Genomic DNA, 17,048 nt, shown 5'->3' with positions numbered 1-17,048 from the left:
ACTCAAACTCCCCTGCACTTGAGCTTCACAATAAAGAAAAAACTTGTCCATCAACTTCATAAAAGGAAATTCTAAAGAGGAAAAAAGAAAAATGATCCCAAATGGAATATCTGAGATGCAAAGAAAAATGCTGAAAAATAAGAAATGTGTGGTAAATATAATCACTGACCACATACCATGGTATTAATAATCTGTGGAGCTAAACCAAGTAGAATAATAATATACATGGTTCTATCTGTATTTTTCCTGATAGCTTTAAAGTACTTATACTAAATATTTTCCAAGTCCTTAATATGCTAGCTACTTTATAAGGCAGGTACTGAGTAGGAACACAGAAACCACTAAGACTAGGACATAACCTCTGCCCCAGAGGAGCTGACACAGGTGATTATCACAGTGTGGTAAGTACCATGATAGACGTTGAAGCAAATAACCATTCTGCAATCTATCACACACATTTTAGAATATTTCAGAATAGATATTTTCATATTTTCAAAAGGCAGGCAGAAAATACACCTAAAACATTACAAGTACTTTTGGAATGTGGACAACATATTTTCCCCCTTCCTTCTACTTTTATACATTTCCCATATTCTCTAACATCACATTAATTTTTAGAATTAAAATTACTTTTTTACAAAAAGAGAAATTACCTTGTTTGCATTGGAGTTCTTTAAACTCATGTATAAGATGTTTGTTTTCCTTTTCATAACCATGAGAAAATGTTTCTCTTTCCTTTGGTAAGTTACAGACATAGCTTGCATCATTTCCCACCTAAAAAGAAAATAATACACTTTCTTACTCTTAGTCCATGGTTCATATTTTAACTCATATTAAAAGTCTATTAAGTTTAAGTGCCATTAAGAGATCACCATATTATTGTGTCTACAATCTGAGAAGTATATATATTGTTGTTAATCCTTACCTGAGGATATTTTTCCCATTGATTTTTAGAGAGTGGAAGGGAAGGGGAGAAAGGGGGAAACATTGATGTGAGAGACGAACATTGATTGGTTGCTTCCCGCACATGCCCCGACTGGAGCTGGGGATAGAACCTGCAACCCAGGTACCTGCCTTTGACCAGGAATGGAACTCGTGACCTTCCTGTGAACAGGGTGATAATCTAACCACTGAGCAATATGGTCAGGCTACCATCTGAGAAATAAACAGAAAACTCGGCCTTAAATGTACCAGATACCATTTCCCATAGATATGATGACACGTAGTCACAAATTTTATGAGACAATCACTGTCTCTAATATTTTCCCCATTAATATATAAGGTTTCAAATCAAATCTTTTTTTTTTTAAAATACATTTTTATTGATTTTTACAGAGAGGAAGAGAGAGGGATAGAGAGTTAGAAACATCAATGAGAGAGAATCATCGATCAGCTGCCTCTTGCACACACCCTACTGGTGATGGGCCCGCACCCAAGGTACATGCCCTTGACCTGAATCAAACCCGGGACTTTTCAGTCCGCAGGCCAACGCTCTATCCACTGAGCCAAACCGGTTTCGGCTCAAATCAAATCTTCTTATCTATGGTTTAGGAAACATGGTCACGATACCATGCGGTGAAAATCTACATAAATATGTATACACGCCTATACTAAAATTGATTAAGATGCCTGAAATGTTAATATGAGATTCTATTAAAATACATTGTTGGGTATTATTTTAAAATAGTTTCTGGTTAATATGGCAGCTTCACAAAAGTATTTTATATGGCTAATAATAACAGATTGAGGCTAACTATGTGCTCCAGGCACTAATATGTTAAGGACATCAAATACAGGGCAAATGAGGTTTACAGTTCTGAGTATGGGAAACACAGTTTATTCTTGTATTATTATTACAGATTGTATTATTTTTCATATGAACTGTAAACCTACTTTTACCCACCCTGTACTTAATTTTTATCACAGTCCTATGGAACTATAAAGCAGGCTGACAGAGACTAAGGAACAAGGGGAAGAGCTAGCTAGGCTGCACATTCAGGTGGGCCAGAACCAGAGACTGGGCCCTTACCTGGTGCCAAATGCTTAGAAGTAAACTACCAAAATAACGGAATTGCATTTTGCCCAATTGTTTTGAAGCCTATTGAACAACTCTTCAGAATATGAATAAAAAGCTAAATAATATAGAAGGAAAACAGGATTTCAATCTTTCTTTAGAACTTCCTGGTTTCTTCCTCTTTAAAATGGCAGTAAGAGAAATAACCTATTTCCTAGTATTAATAGCTACAATTTATGAAATACAAGTCGGTGTGTGAAAGGTTTATTCACATTCCCTTGGGTAAACCTCACAAATCCCTTTGAACAAACTATTATCATTTTTCAGGCTCAAAGATGTCAGTTACTTGCCCAGGGTTACACAGCGAGACAGTGGTAAAGGCAAATTTTCACGGTCTGCCTCATGTTGAAGTTCCCAGTCCAATATGCTCTACTGCTTTTGTTCTGAAGGAGACACATTCCTCTTTATGGAAATCCCATTGCCCTCTAAGAGTTAAATTTAAAAATCAACAAGTTTCCTATCAGAACTGAGATGTGGAGACATAACAGAATGATGATTCCCAAGCAAGCTGAGAGAATTAACTCATTATCAGAAAGTAGGTTGATTAGCCTTAGCTGGTTTGGCTCAGTGGATAGAGTGTTGGCCTGCAGTCTGAAGGGTCCTGGGTTCGATTCCAGGCAACGGCATATGCCCAAAAGGGGGTGTGCAGGAGGCAGCCGATTCTCTCTCATCATTGACGTTTCTATTTCTTATTCCCTCTCCCTTCCTCTCTGAAACCAATAAAAATATATGTAAAAAAAGAAAATAGGTTGATCAGAAAACATCAAATAGTGATGAGAGTCAAAATATATTATTATTGACTCATCTAAGGCTCGGTAAACTGGTCCTAGGATACAACAGGTCTAAAAATAAGGGTGGAAATAGATAGCCCTATTGTGTAAATATGACTATCTTAGCTGGTATTATAAAATTTTAGAATCATTTGTTCATCATGATTAAAATTTGCCTCCCTGTCCTATGTAGTGTGTTTGTAGGGAGTGAATCCATCAGGCCATAGGACATATGTGACTGGTTCCTCTGGCAATTGTACTTTTTATTATAAAAAGCTGGTTTCTATTTTTCTGAACAGTTCCCTGTGAGTTTAGTTAATATAAGAATAGCTTTGAGAAGCAGATCCACTTAGGTTTCTAAGCCAACAAGCAAGAGAGTCAGCTAGAGGGTCAGTTATTGAGACAAGGAGGGATTTACCAAGATAATGAAAGCCACCACGAGCAGGCCTATTTGGATAGTCAACCAGTCATCTCTAGGCAACATCCTGTTCATGTCCTCTACTGGAAACCAATACAGACTGTTGAAATATTTCATTAAAAAATGTATAGGTGAATGCTTTGCAAACTATACAGTGATATCCAATTGTTTTTTATTGTTAATTTAAAGGACAGTGAAAAAAACCATAGGTATTTAAAATTTTTTGTTATTAGCTCTTACTTGTTTCATTTTTTCCATGTTTCTCAATGAAAGTTCTTCTAGATTTCTGGAAGTAGTCCTCAGCATGTCTTCACTGTGCTGGAATAGGGACTAGACAAAATAGAGTAGTTCTCCAGTAGTGGCATGAGATTCAATTCTTTCTCTCTCAAGATGATGAAGTATGTCTAACTGAACTTTTCCCTTGATAGAAGAGAGAGGCATATGTGTATGCACACACACACATACACATTTACATTACATGGAACTGAGCATGCAAGAAATCTGATATATCCAAATTTCTGGGGTGGGCAAAGTAGGTTAATAATAATAAATAATACAATAACTAATAAGTAATACAAGAATAAATTGTTTCACATATAACTATAAGCATATTTTTGCCCTACTAAAATAACAAATGTATTCTGCTAAATTGTTTAGACTCTCTACAAAGATGTTTTCCTATTAATTGTTATATTACCCAGTTATGTGCACTTACGTGAAATAGCTAACACAAAAAAAATCAAAGCTTTAACAGCTGCATATCTTCTAAAATAATGACATTACATATAATGCAAATGCATGATAATATCTTTAAGAATGCAAGCTTTTCTGTCTGCTCAGTTATAAAGTTTGCAATTTAATAATCTGAAAATCTCCCAAAGATCCTTTGCAATGTTAGAAATACCAAAGAAACTTTTGTTCCCTGTAGTGAATTTAAAAAAAAAATCTTCACCTGAAGATACGTTTTTCACTGATTCTAGAGAGAGAAGAGAGAAGGTGTGAAAGAGAAAACACTGATGTGAGAAACATCAATCCTGTCCTGGGATCAAACCCACAAATTCCCATGTGCCCTCACTGGGAATCAAACCAGTGACCCTATGGTTAATGGGATGATGCTTTAACTAATTGAGCCACACCAGTCAGAGCTCCTCTAGTGAATATTTAGAAATAAAAGGACTCCTCTGGAAGCTACAGAGCCCACTAATTCTATACTATCAATGAATCATTTTGCTCACATAATAATGTCTTATCATTTTTGTTTACTTCTAAGTCATTCTGCGCTCTTCTAAAATTTCTTACTCTAAGCCTGCCATCTATTTTGTCTTTAATTTTTTTTAAGTTGAAAGTGTCATGTTACATGACAGCTTGCACTACATGGTGGTGTAAAAGTTAAATATCTGCTGATTGATGAAGTAGTAATTGTGTTACTAGGACCACATAAGTTAACATTCTTAAGTGTACAATTCAATGGCATTAATAATTCACAATGTTATAAAACCATTGCTGCTATCCATTTTCCAAACTTCTTTATTATCCCAAATATTTATTCTGTACCCATTAAACAAAAGGTTCCCATTTCTCTCTTTCCCCAGCCCCTGGTAACCTTTAGTCTACTGTCTGTCTCTACAAATAAATCTAATCTAGTTTTGTTTCTGGCTTATTTCACTTATCCATTTTATAGTATCTATCAGGATTTCCTTCCTTTTTAAGGCTGATTAATATTTCATTGCGTATATTTTGTTTATCTATTCATCTGTTAATAGATATTTGGGTTATTTCTACCTTTTGACTATTGTGCATAATACTATAATACTATGAACAACTGTTCAAGTCCCTGCTTTCAGTTGTTTTGGATAGATACCTAAGAATAGATATGCAGAACTGCTAGATATATAATTCTATGTCTAACCTTTTGAGGAACTGCCATAAAAAATATACATTAATAGATGTGAAGTGGCTACTCTATGGAACTATAATTAATCTACAATTCCTGGGAGGCCTCTAGTTCCTGGACCATTACATTCTCTCACAAACTACCAGATACTCTCTGGTTTTCTCCCTCAAACTGTTGATCATTTCAATCACTCTCTCACCAATGACTCCAATTATCTTGCTCCTTATCCCATCTTCCTTGAAAATCCCAACCCTGGAAAAATGCAACCATTTGACTAATATTCTTTACCTATTTTAGTGTGCTGAGTGCTAGTAGAAAAACAAACAAACATGCAGACTGGAGCCACTCCAAATTCATGGTTTGCAGCCTGAGTCAAGCTTCTCTGCTTGCATGGGTCATTCTACGTGTTTTTTTTTTGTTTGTTTTTTGTTTTTTTAACCAGCTTCTGCTACCATTTTACTTTGCAGTTATTCAGAACGTTCACCTCTCCAGTCTTTCGACAGATGACCTCATCTCCCACAGCACTAGTAAAACTCAGGTCACCATAAACTCTGTCAGCTTCTTCCTCTGTCACCAACAAAACCTTCATCATTAGACTCTACCCTCTTTCCCGTTCCCAGTGGAAGAGTTTTCCACCCTCCTGACCTAAGCTAATCACTTTACCTGGGTCCTAGAGCCCACCCCATATTGCTTCTAGGGAGTCTTTTCGGTATGCTCATTATCTCCCTTTCTACTGTCTTGGCATTAGTTCAAGATGTCTCTGATCTCAAAAATAAAGATGCAAAAATAACCTTCCTTTGATCCCAACACATTCCCCTCAAGTTATTGTCCTTTTAATTTCCTCCACTCCTCAAATCACTGTATTTTGGCTTCTGCTCTCACTACTATACTCAAAATCGGTCAACAATGACTCAAAATGCCGGATCCAGCTGGACATGTTTCTGTTCTTTTTATATATGATCTCTCTACAGTATCTGTTCACTCCTGTCTTGAAAGTAATTCCTTTCTCTGTTCTGTGATGTCACTTTCTCTTGTTTTTACTCTTATCTCTCCAGACTTTGTCTGTGTTTTTCCTCATTTCCCATAGACCCTTCAAATGTGGCCATTTCTAAAAACCCTGCCTATGATCTTCTCACTATCATGATCAATAGCTTGGGCATGGAAATCTGACATACCTTCGTTCAAATCCTAGCTGTGTGACTTATACAAGTAATCTAATTTCTTTACATTTTTATTTCCCTAAAAATTTTTTATATCTATATTATAAAAGGCCAGAGGCCATAATGCTATAACAACAGGTCACCAGGAGGTGATGGAGCACCTTTCGGTCCCTCCCCCCTGGCCTGTGAGCTGCTCGTGGAGGCAAGGCAAGGCTCACGGCTCACGTGGTGAGGTGGAGCTCATAGAGGCGAGCTACTTGTGCAAGGCAGGTCTGGGGCCCCCCAATGTGGAGGGTCTGAGTCTCACGCGATTATGTACATTGGGCCTCTAGTAATAGTAATAAATAAGTCATTAGCCTGTTAGGAGGATTACATAATCCATCTCTGCTGAGCTCCAGATGTATCTCGAAAAAGTGGCAAGAAACAGAAACACATTGAAGTTAGAACAAATACAAGTGCATGTGGTAGAGACTGCCAGCTCTCCTTCAATATTTATTCATCCCCTTTTCTACAAAGATGTATCATTTTTTGTCCAATCACACAGCTGCCTGCCTTATGGTTAGATACAGCCTTATAACTAAGTTCTGACCAATGAGATGTAAGCACAGTTGTGTGACACCTCTAGAAGTGTCCTTCAAGGAACAGGATACCCTCTTTCTCACTCCTTCCTCCTTTCTACTGGCTGGAAAGCAGACAAGATACCTGAAGCTTGAGCAGCCGTCCTGGATACCATCAGGGGAAGTCACATGCCCTGGATGAAACACTATCATGAGAAAAGAAATCTGAATCTTGAACTATTCCAAGATGCTATCCTATCAGTTCTGGACTGCTCTCTTCTTGATTTTTATGGGAGAAATAAATTTCTACCTTTTAAGTCATTATTATTTTTGATATTTTTGTCCCTCACAGCCAACCTATCGAACCACCAAAAGATACAAGGGCACATTCTGCAAATTAAACATGGCTGCACTGGAACTGGGTATGGAACTGGACAGCCATTACTAGTTTCTCTTGACCTATGAGGTCCTTCATCTCTGGGTCTTTCTGTGAGTCACCCTTATTAAATTGCTTCTCTATAAGGCTGGATTTTCTCTGCTTGCTCCTCTGCAACAATGAAAACAGCCATTCAGATCTTAAATCTATGTGACTTTTCAGATTGTCATTTCTATTCTTTTTTCTCTTAGTTCAAAATTTTTAAAATATATTTTATTGATTTTTTTTTTTTTTTTTACAAAGAGGAAGGGAGAGGGAAAGAGAGTTAGAAACACCATTTAGGGCTCTCTTAGTTCAAATTTATGAAAAAGAGAAAATTATTAGTTGCTCACCCAATGAATTTGTGGCCCCCTCTCTGAAGTTAGCTGTGTAATCCTCAGTCAGTTGTGGCTGGAATGGGTTGGAAGCAGTAGTACAAATCCTTGCAATAAAAGCAAGGATTCGCAGAGAGGTACAAGTTTCAGAAGGAGAATGCAGGCTAGGAAAGCAATATAAAATTAATCAACTATTTAAGACCAACGCATATCCATTGTCTAGAGAACAACTCAGTTTGAATAATCCATTCTTTCTCTTACACCTGTTCCTCCTTCTGTTTTTCAAAGTTAATAAAACCATCAGCATGGTTTCCAAAGCCAGACATTCTTGGTCCTTCCTGCTTATTTATTTATATCACTCTCATGTACAACCAGTCCCTAATTTGTAGATTTAATCTCTTTTTATCATCTTCTAATTCATCCTCTCCATGTCTACAATTGCTGTCTTAATTTAAGCTCTCCTCACTATTTGCCCAGTTTAGTGTAATAGCATCCTTAACTGATTTCCCTGTTGCCAGGCTGGCTCCCATCCAACCTGTATTCCACAGAGCTCTGAGACTGAATGCAAGTGACTTGCTGCTTAACGTTCCCTTTGCTCTCAGAAAGCGTTCAAACCCCTGAACTTGGCACCAGGGATTCTTCACAATCTGATTCCTGCCTGTCTCTCCAGTCTTACCTTCTTCCATAGCTCACATTCGCTCCTCATGCAGTATACTTACAGATTCCCATCATGCTACTTACACTTCTGTGACTTTGAATATTTGCATCCCTCTGACTGTTCTGCTATGACATCTCAGAACTAACATTTTGTCCAATGGACTTATTGAGACCCAATGGTTGAGTACATTGAAAATCCTAAAACATCAGATTTTGAGGTAATACAAATCCAGTCTTTGGATTAGAAATGCTCTGATGTTTAAACTGTGTCTAAAATTGCCCACGTAACAAAGAATGCAAATATACTATTCTCTACAAAGTAGATACTGAATAAGTGCTCATTAAGTATCTTAAAAGTCCACTCCTTGAAAAGAAGCACATCCTGTAGTGTTTTGGGGCATTCAGAAACTTCTAGATGTAAAGAATGAGGTGGTAAACCTGTCATAGCAAACTGAGACAGAATTTTAAGTGAAAAGAGTGCAAGGAGAATGGGTGAAGAGTCGTTTCTACTTGTTCTTATTTCTCCGATAGCAGGTGCCCTTCAGGAGCCAGGACCATACCTCACACTACAACACATCTCTTGGCTCTGAGCAAAGGATGAGCTTTGGTCTTTGAGTGACACAGAGAACAAAGTAATTAGCATGGCCACAAAAAAGGGACATATCCAATCAGGTTATTCACCCTAACCCTTCTTTCTTCTGCACAAATATAATTTAAAATGTATAGACATCTTAAAGACTATATATAATACACAATCTTTTCAATTCTCAAATAAATGAGAAAAATAATTTTTAAAGTAAAAAACAAGGTACCAATGTTTAAATGCTTAAAATGTAAAATTAAGCAAAAAATTAAGGCATAATACACACTATAATTACGTAAAAATGTACATGCATGAGCAAGGGCTGACATAACAAAAAATGAACTGTTGACATATTAGGACAGGGTTTCTCAGCCCTGGCACTACTCCCACCTTGTGCCTGCTAATTTTTTATTGTGCGGGATGGGTCACAGCATCCCTGTCCTCTACCAACTAGGTGCCAGTAGCCTATCTCCAGCTGTGACAATTAAAAATGTCTCTTTATGTTACCAAATGTCTCCTGGGAAGCAAACTGCCCTACAGGTTTGGAACTACTGTCCTAGGATGAGAGAAAAAATTTTAATTATGTTTACATAGCCATAATGATATCTGTTCAGTATATGCATATTGGATGGGGAAAGGAAAGCTCCTTATAATACAGTACCTAACAGCCCCCTTTTTTCCAAGAGTTAGAATTTATTCAGTTCTCATTTAATGCAAAAAAAAAAAAAAAAAGAGGCTACACAACTTATTTTTCTTTTCCAATCTATTATTGAAGAGAAAGCTGAATTTCTGTCAGTATTTGGAAACCTGACCTGGCATCACGTATGAGATAGCACGAATAACTGCTGTAATCGGCCTGAGAAATAAAAATACCGAAACCATTCTAGCCCCAAAGTGCCTGTTAAAAAGGTACACTTTACAAATCTTCAAAACAGGTTTACGTTTTAATCTGAATGCCAAAGAAGTGATAAGACTCGGTAAGATACACATACTTTAAGACAAAGTTTTCCAAGGTAAAATACAAATGCATTGGCTATAAATGAATCTTATTCTGTTTTTAAGGCCTTCTGTTTCAGTCTTTTCAGGATTATTAAGCCTGCCTCTTGCCAAAAAATTTTATTTTCTATCATTCCTCCTCAATGTTTTTGTTTCTTGGTTCACATTACAAAGAATGTTTTCGATCAAGAAACTGACATGAAGAGGAGCCATAAGAACTGTTTCAAGCATCTTCTTTCCAAAAATTCTATCTTATCAAGGTGTTGAGTTTATATGGCTTAAAGTTGGAATCCTGTTACATGATCATTCTGAATGATCTTATTACAAGCATGAATATATCATTGAAATACCTAATGAAGCATTCACTTACACAAGGAACAATCTTTCTTTATATGCCTGAGATGGACCCAAACTGCATTTTGATTTTCCCTCTCCACTTTCAAAACACACGAGGCTTGTAGCAATTACTATTTGTATTTACCAATGTGCGCTTCTAGTCTCTAGTCTACCCAGGACAAAAAGCTTTCTATAGGGAAACAGAGAAAATATTCCAAATGATTCCTGGGCTGGATAACGTGAAATATTTAGCTACACAAAGTACCAGCAGACAAACAAGAGAGGGTCTGTAGGTGACAGAGGTGGTGGAGATGCATGGACACTCAGTAGGGTGCAGCGCGGACAAGAAAGGGTGAACATGGCCATGGAAGGAGCAGGGTGAGAAAACCGGCGTGCTCAGGATGATGAGAGAAGTGGATGAGATGGTAGCTTGAAAGGCAGAAGGTTAACTGACTTGATGACGTCTGAGTTTGAGGATGCAAAAGGCCTCCAGAGCTTCAATTCCGGGAATTAAGGTTCTGCGTGGGGAACACAGGGCAGCAAAAGAGAAAACGGCAGTTCTTTGTTCACAGCCCGGGAAAGCCGGGGCTCGGTGGACCTCGTTAATAAATGGCCGCGAGCTTCAGGGTGTTTGCCTGGAAAGGGAGACATGGAACGCCTACCTAACTAACTGCGGGTGTTCTAAGCCCTCTCTGAACAGGAGCGGCATCCTAATTCTAAGTGCCTGCGGCTTTGGGGTCCCAGAGACTTAAGAATCCTAAGACAGAATCAGGCAAGCCCATGGCTAGAAAGGCCGCGCCAGGGAGAGGCTTTCCCCCTGTAGTTCGGAGCCATGCTGGGGAGAGAGGCGGGAAAGACCTGGCATGGTGAAAAAGAGCGGAGAACAGGTGCTTTCCTCCTCGGGGCTGTGGCGGGAACCTCAAAAAGCGGCCGGAAACTGTCTTCCGAGGGCGCGCCGAGGGTCCGGAGTCCTCCGCTCCGTAGACGCTCCGCAGCCAGGGGCAGGTGCCAGCGGAGTCCCGGGCGTCATAGCAACCGCGCCCGCCCCAGAGACGCCAAGGCGTTCTTCCGGCGAGAACTATAGAAACGACGCGCTCCCATTGGCTCAGGGGCTGTTCTTCCTGCGGAGACCAGCGCGACGGTGCACGCCATTGGCCTTTAAGGTCGTGGGGCGGGACTTTTCTGACAGGATCGGTGGTAGGCTTAGCTTAGGCTGTGTAGTAACCATGGTAACGTCAAGGCGCGCGTTCGCAACTTTTTGTCCCCAGGCATTTATAGTTCTCACACAGCTTCTCGCCAGGTAGCCCCGGCATCATTACCTTGGATTTGTTTTTCTAGAAGTAACTTCATTCTTAAAAGGGAGAGGGTGCTGCGTCAGGCAGGAGTCACGAATTTTAGGCCTACATCTGTAACTACCGGAGGCACCTAAAATCGCATTTTGGAGCCGACTTATTATTGTCAAAATGAAGACACCGAAAAAAAAAAAAAAAAAAAGAAATGCCGAGACCGGTTTGGCTCAATGGATAGAGCGTCGGCTTGGGGAACTGAAGGGTCCCGAGTTCGATTCCGGTCAAGGGCATGTACTTTGGTTGCGGGCATATCCCCGGTGGGGGGTGTGCAAGAGGCAGCTGATCTATGACTCTCTCTCATCGATGTTTCTAACTCTCTATCTCTCTCCCTTCCTCTCTGTACAAAATCAATAAAATATATTTAAAAAAAGAAAGAAAGAAAGAAAAAAAAGAAAAATCCTAAGAACTGAAATTCGGTTTAGGTAATGCAAAATAAAAAATTCTAAATGGCATAAAATTTAACACAAGTTCAATTTATATCTTCTTCATTTAGATGCTTTTATTGTAAGATTCCAGTTAGTTAAAGCTTGATTTTACTCATGTTTACAGGGCTTTTCTAGTATCCTAAACACGTATTTACCTTTTAAGTCTTATTCTAGTTTCCCATAGGATCCTTTCCAAAGCTCTGCCGGTTCTAGATGCATGATCAGGACCGATTTTATCCCTTACTCTCTAGAACTGCTTCAACCTCTACCTCTGGTACCAGAGCCCTTGCAAGTTCCTTCCTCTCACCTAAAATGCTCACCACCATCACCTCAAGCCCACTTACATTATATATCAGTTCAAGTGTCACTTCCTCAAGGAAGCATTCCTTGGTTCTCCAGTCTAGATCATTTTCTCATTGAGAAATCATGTTCCTTTTCATTATTTCTTTCTTTGCTCACTTCCATTTGCTATTGGAATTTTAACATGTGTAAATACTGTTTGGAATGGAAATTAAACAGAATTACAAAAGACTTTAAATAATTCCATGGAGAGAAGTGGTGGTTGTTACAAGCATAAACAAGATAGGAAATGGTTTCCAAGAGATATAATAATTAAGATAAAAACATTAAGATTACTTCTAGTTTTAATTCCATTTATCCTCATTGTATACACAAAGATGATGACAGCCATAATCTGCATAAAGATACAGATGTAGGGAAGGAAATCAATCTTTTACTTCCTATCACTTCAATACTGCAGCTGGTTACTTTTCCTGATTACTGGTTACTTTTCCTCTGCTCAAGGTCACACTTCCTAATTAATGAACTATTTCAGTGCATCTTGGCACTTCTGTTCAAATCTTTTCAACTGAAGTTTATTGTACCTCTATTATCAGTCCCAACTCACTTCATAAAACATCACAAATTACATTTTAAATAAAATATTTGTGTGAAGCACAGTACTTGCCTCTACCTAGTTGTTAATGGTAATTTTCCAAATTGTTCTCTGAACCACTGTACAAATCATTTAGTGGATTTTTCTGGACTACACTTCTTGTGCCAGGACAGCCAGTGCTTTGAAAACTTCTCAAGGATTCAAGGATCCAGCAGGGCACCAGCCCAATACTGCCTTGCTAAGAAAACAATTGCAACCGCTTAGTGAGTGTAAACTATGTGCCAGGCTCGAGACAAGTGATTTATCTTGTTTTACTTAATCCTCACAACAAATGGATTTCTCATCCATTTTATGGATGAGAAAACTGAAATTAAGTCAGGTGACTGAATGTATTGAGCTGACAAGTAGTGTAGCTTGGGAGAGGTCAAACATGGCTAAGAGGACTCCAAGGCCCATACGCTTTACCACACTGTAATGCTTCCCCAAGGGTAGAGATGATCAATTGGCCCATGCCTAGTTCTGGGCAGAAGCCCAGGTTCTCTCCCTGAGGAGCAGTCCTAAAAATATTTGAAGGGTAAATTGTTAACTCAAACATGGAGTAATCCTAGTACAAGAAAGCAAAAAGTAAAGCGGTAGGAAGCTCACTGTTCCTCAGGCAATGTCTTCAGGGAGGTGTCCTTCTCTCCTATTCCCAACTTTGATAAACCCCCAAAGAACAACATCTTTTCCACAATGTCAACTTTTAGGCACATACTTTATTGCACTTAATTTTTTTTAATATATCCATTTCCCAAACTAGACATGTTTATTCATCTTTTAATCCTCATAATCATCAAGGCCGACCACATAGTAGGCATCAACAATGGATGTTCAAAGCATGGCCATTCATGAAACCATAATTCACTTTATAGTATGAAGATGGTTGATATTCAGGCCTCACATGTATATTTTAAGGAATAGAATTCCCAATAAAATCTTTTTATTTTTTATGGGTGAGACACAGTTCATGTTGATTTTAAAATCAAGATGACATTCAGGTGAATGTGTCCGGTGGGTCAGTCATAATTGCTTTGTTTTTGTTTTCATTTTTAATGGGCATGAAATGACCTTTAAAAAACAAATAGCAAAAACCATATTCGCCTGCACATCACTCATTGCTTTTTCCCTTCATTTTCTCTGTCTTTCTGAAAGCAAAGGATTTATTCTGGTTCTCACCATCTGTAAGAGCCCTGGTCCACCAAACAATTTTTGATCCTATCGTTTTTTGATCCTTCAGTTTTTGCCTTGTATAAAAGCTGTGTGTCGGGACTGAAGATCATTCACTATCTTCTCTTCTATTTCCATGCCTTTTCCTATTTCTTCCTCTGATAGCAATAACTTAGTTTCTGAGTCTTTGGTTACAATAACCACAAAGGACCGTTGTGACTCAAGGATGTTAGCCACCACCACTTGATGTCGATACATTTCCAAAGCATTCCGTGCACGATCAATTATGATAGAGGGATTAGTCTCCAACTTAAAGGAAATTATAAATGCTTTGGGAGCCCAGTCTTTAACCAAAGGAGAAAGCATTTTTGGCACCATCTTCATTGTTATCTGTGTTGGAAAAAGAAAAGCTTAATAAGCAAACAAAGGTCACTACCTACCAGGTCAACCTCATGGGAAACTAAGGAGGCAGGGGCTCAGATTTTTGACTATGTCGAAGTGGGACTTCTCATTGTCAAACTTTTCAAAGCATATGAAATGCTTAGCTTAAAAGCCTTGGCTCTGTAGGGTTCATAAGGATGCCTAATTTCAAAGCTTCATACATATTCTATGAGCAAACCATATATAATGAATCAGTCCTGCTCTGCCATACTCTTTGCCATTAATAGAACCCCATAGAACAGCATTACACTTTCCCAGATATCTCCCTTTATTTTTAAGCCAAACCCCCATGTAAACAAATGCAAATAATCTACTCATGCAAAAGTTACTTTGGCAGAAGCTCAAATACAGTCGAGTTTTTTAACCTCGGCCTAAAATATTCCTTGCACTGATTGAATGGCTATTCCATTTAAAAACTGTCACTTGTGACACGTCTTAGCACTTATAACTGATTTTCTTTATTTTCATTTGATCACAATGTCTACTACACCATTCTCAATCCCTTCTAAAAAGGAAGATAGAACTAAAAAATAAAAGAAAAACTAAAACTCCCATAATTTAAATAGCGTAACATCACAACTCATCAGGTTTTCCCCTCAAAAAATTAGAAAGTGTAATACGGATCATATACCTGTTCTCCACTTTTTCTCCTTAGCATTTATCACTACCTAACATAGTACTGTCTCCTCTACAGAGTATGAGCAACACAAAGACACAGTATACTTCTTTCCCCTGTTTTACCTCCAGGTCCTACAATAGCACCTGGCATGTAATTGGTACTTAATAAATAAACATTTGTTGAAGAATCAAACAAATGAACTATCCTACAAAGTAAGTGCCCCACAGGTGGTTTCTCCTATTTAAATTCTAGTTGTATCATCCAGTAAATGACTAAGAACTCCCTCAGGTTACAAGAAGCCAGATTATCTCAAATCTCAATCACCCTACTACACTCCCTATATCGCCTCCTTAAAGTAAGCAATAACCCCATCTCATGAACCCTAGCCTCTCTCTCTAATTCTCCCTTCATACTGATGCTACAATATTCTCAAACAAAACACTCTAGTTCTCCTACTTATGTTTCCCTTGGCTCCACAGGATAAAGTCCTAGCTCCTTAAGAAGGATGAGAAAGTCTTTTACGATTTTAAACTGTTTCTTCTGCTCTACATTCCCACCCCTCTCCCTGCTCTCTGGCCTTATCAAACAACTTTAGTTCATAGTCACTGCCCACTTCCAAACTCCAATTGTGTACTCTATCTGGAATCACCTTCCCCACTTTGACTGGTATACCCTTTGCTCATCTTTTCAAACTCAGTTCAAGTAATCTCCAGAGAGCCTTCCTTGACTTCCCAAGATTCGATCACCGCATGCTTTGACTTCACTTTGTATGTACCTCGACTAGAACGTTTGTCACTCTGTATTGTAATTATGTCTGTGTCCAGGTCCCTCCCTAAATTGTGAGGTCCTTGAGGGAGAACGGTGTCTTACGCATTTCTGTATCCCTAGTGCCTAGTTCATATGAAATGCAGAAAGGCCACAGCCAGACCGGGAGGTTAACCCAGGATTGATTACAGGGAATCAGGTTTCTGGAAGGGAAGCGCCCATCACCTGTAGTGGGCCCCCAGATGACTGGATCTTGTGTTCAGGCATTTCAGAGACAGGAACATAGAAATCTGACACGGCTGCAGCAAGATAAAACATCGCAGATGGGCCTGCAAAGAGAAGCACAGGGTGTAACAAATCGGAAAGGTGTATAGGATCAGATCCTGTGCACCTCAGGTTCCCCCTGCTGTGAGACCTGTGGGTGATGAGGGTGTAGAAGGGGTGTCTGGGGAGAAAGGCACTGCCTCCCGGGAACCGATGAATTCCTAAGGCACGCACCTAGCGGATTGAGCGCCTGGGCCGCAGCCTGCAGCAGATGCAAATAGTCCGCCAAAGTAGTGAACTCTACGGCCAGGAAGGTACCGGCAGCCGCAGCTTCCTGGTAGCGCCTCAGAGCCGCCGCGAAGCCCGGGAGCGCCTTCTCCTCGACCTCCAGGCTCAGGAAGCCCGGAGCGGCGGGGCTGGCGGGCCGCAGAGCTGACAGCCAGGTCTGGGGCGGGAAGCGGTGGGCAAAGGGGAAGGCGGAGCGAGCGCGGTGTAGGAACAGGACGCCGTAGCCCGCCGCCAGGAAGAGCTCGGCCGAGGTGGCCCCGCGCCGCCCGCTGCTGAAGTTGTCCAGGAAGCGCACCGCCCGAGCTTCCAGCGGGACCTTCGTGCCGCCGGACGTCACCAGCACCACCCGTCTCCCCTGCGCGCCTAGCCGGGCGGCGAAGCGAGCCATGACCTCGGCCCAGCGCGCGGCGCCGGCGGGCTGGGGGAACTCGGCGACCAGGTCCACCTCCGCCATGAATCCCAGGGCTCCCCCGCGCCGGCTGCTGACGCGCAACCGCAATCGGAGGGGAGGTGCCCGCGCTGGATTTCCTCACGTCTGGAAGGGCGTGCCGGTCCAGCCTCCCAGCCCGGAGGAACTGGCACCGAGCGGACGCCAGTCTCC

At 40.1% G+C, this 17,048-nt stretch overlaps 1 protein-coding gene and 1 long non-coding RNA gene across 2 annotated transcripts; both read right to left on the bottom strand.

Moving 5' to 3' along the window:
* Window positions 1–653: 653 nt before the first annotated feature.
* LOC123652725 lies at window positions 654–11,676 on the bottom strand. The gene is made up of 4 exons (XR_006742201.1): window positions 10,650–11,676; window positions 7,642–7,787; window positions 3,503–3,682; window positions 654–774 (listed from the first exon to the last, which is right to left on the bottom strand). It is a non-coding gene; the product is annotated as an uncharacterized LOC123652725 (long non-coding RNA).
* Window positions 11,677–13,599: 1,923 nt separating this feature from the next.
* On the bottom strand, window positions 13,600–17,028 carry PPCS (phosphopantothenoylcysteine synthetase). Its single transcript, XM_036445066.2, has 3 exons — window positions 16,394–17,028; window positions 16,121–16,224; window positions 13,600–14,460 (listed from the first exon to the last, which is right to left on the bottom strand). Exons 1-3 carry the CDS (start codon window positions 16,899–16,901, stop codon window positions 14,137–14,139), a joined length of 936 nt encoding a protein of 311 aa, XP_036300959.1. The 5' UTR covers window positions 16,902–17,028; the 3' UTR covers window positions 13,600–14,136.
* Between the last annotated feature and the right edge of the window lie 20 nt (window positions 17,029–17,048).

The sequence above is a fragment of the Pipistrellus kuhlii genome, unplaced genomic scaffold (assembly GCF_014108245.1).
Source record: "Pipistrellus kuhlii isolate mPipKuh1 unplaced genomic scaffold, mPipKuh1.p scaffold_m20_p_2, whole genome shotgun sequence".
Lineage (NCBI taxonomy): Eukaryota > Metazoa > Chordata > Mammalia > Chiroptera > Vespertilionidae > Pipistrellus > Pipistrellus kuhlii.
The sequence above is the reverse complement of the archived record's forward strand: the minus strand, read 5'-3'. Positions and strand labels throughout refer to the sequence as shown.

Excerpts from the sequence above, each read along its gene's own strand:
- PPCS (XM_036445066.2), bottom strand. The coding sequence starts at position 16,901 with ATGGCGGAGGTGGACCTGGTCGCCGAGTTCCCCCAGCCCGCCGGCGCC. Across the intron at positions 16,225-16,393 it reads CCAGGCGCTCAATCCGCTAG|GCCCATCTGCGATGTTTTAT; the intron begins GTGCGTGCCTTA and ends TTCTCTTTGCAG. Across the intron at positions 14,461-16,120 it reads CATCTGGGGGCCCACTACAG|ATAACAATGAAGATGGTGCC; the intron begins GTGATGGGCGCT and ends TTTCCAACACAG.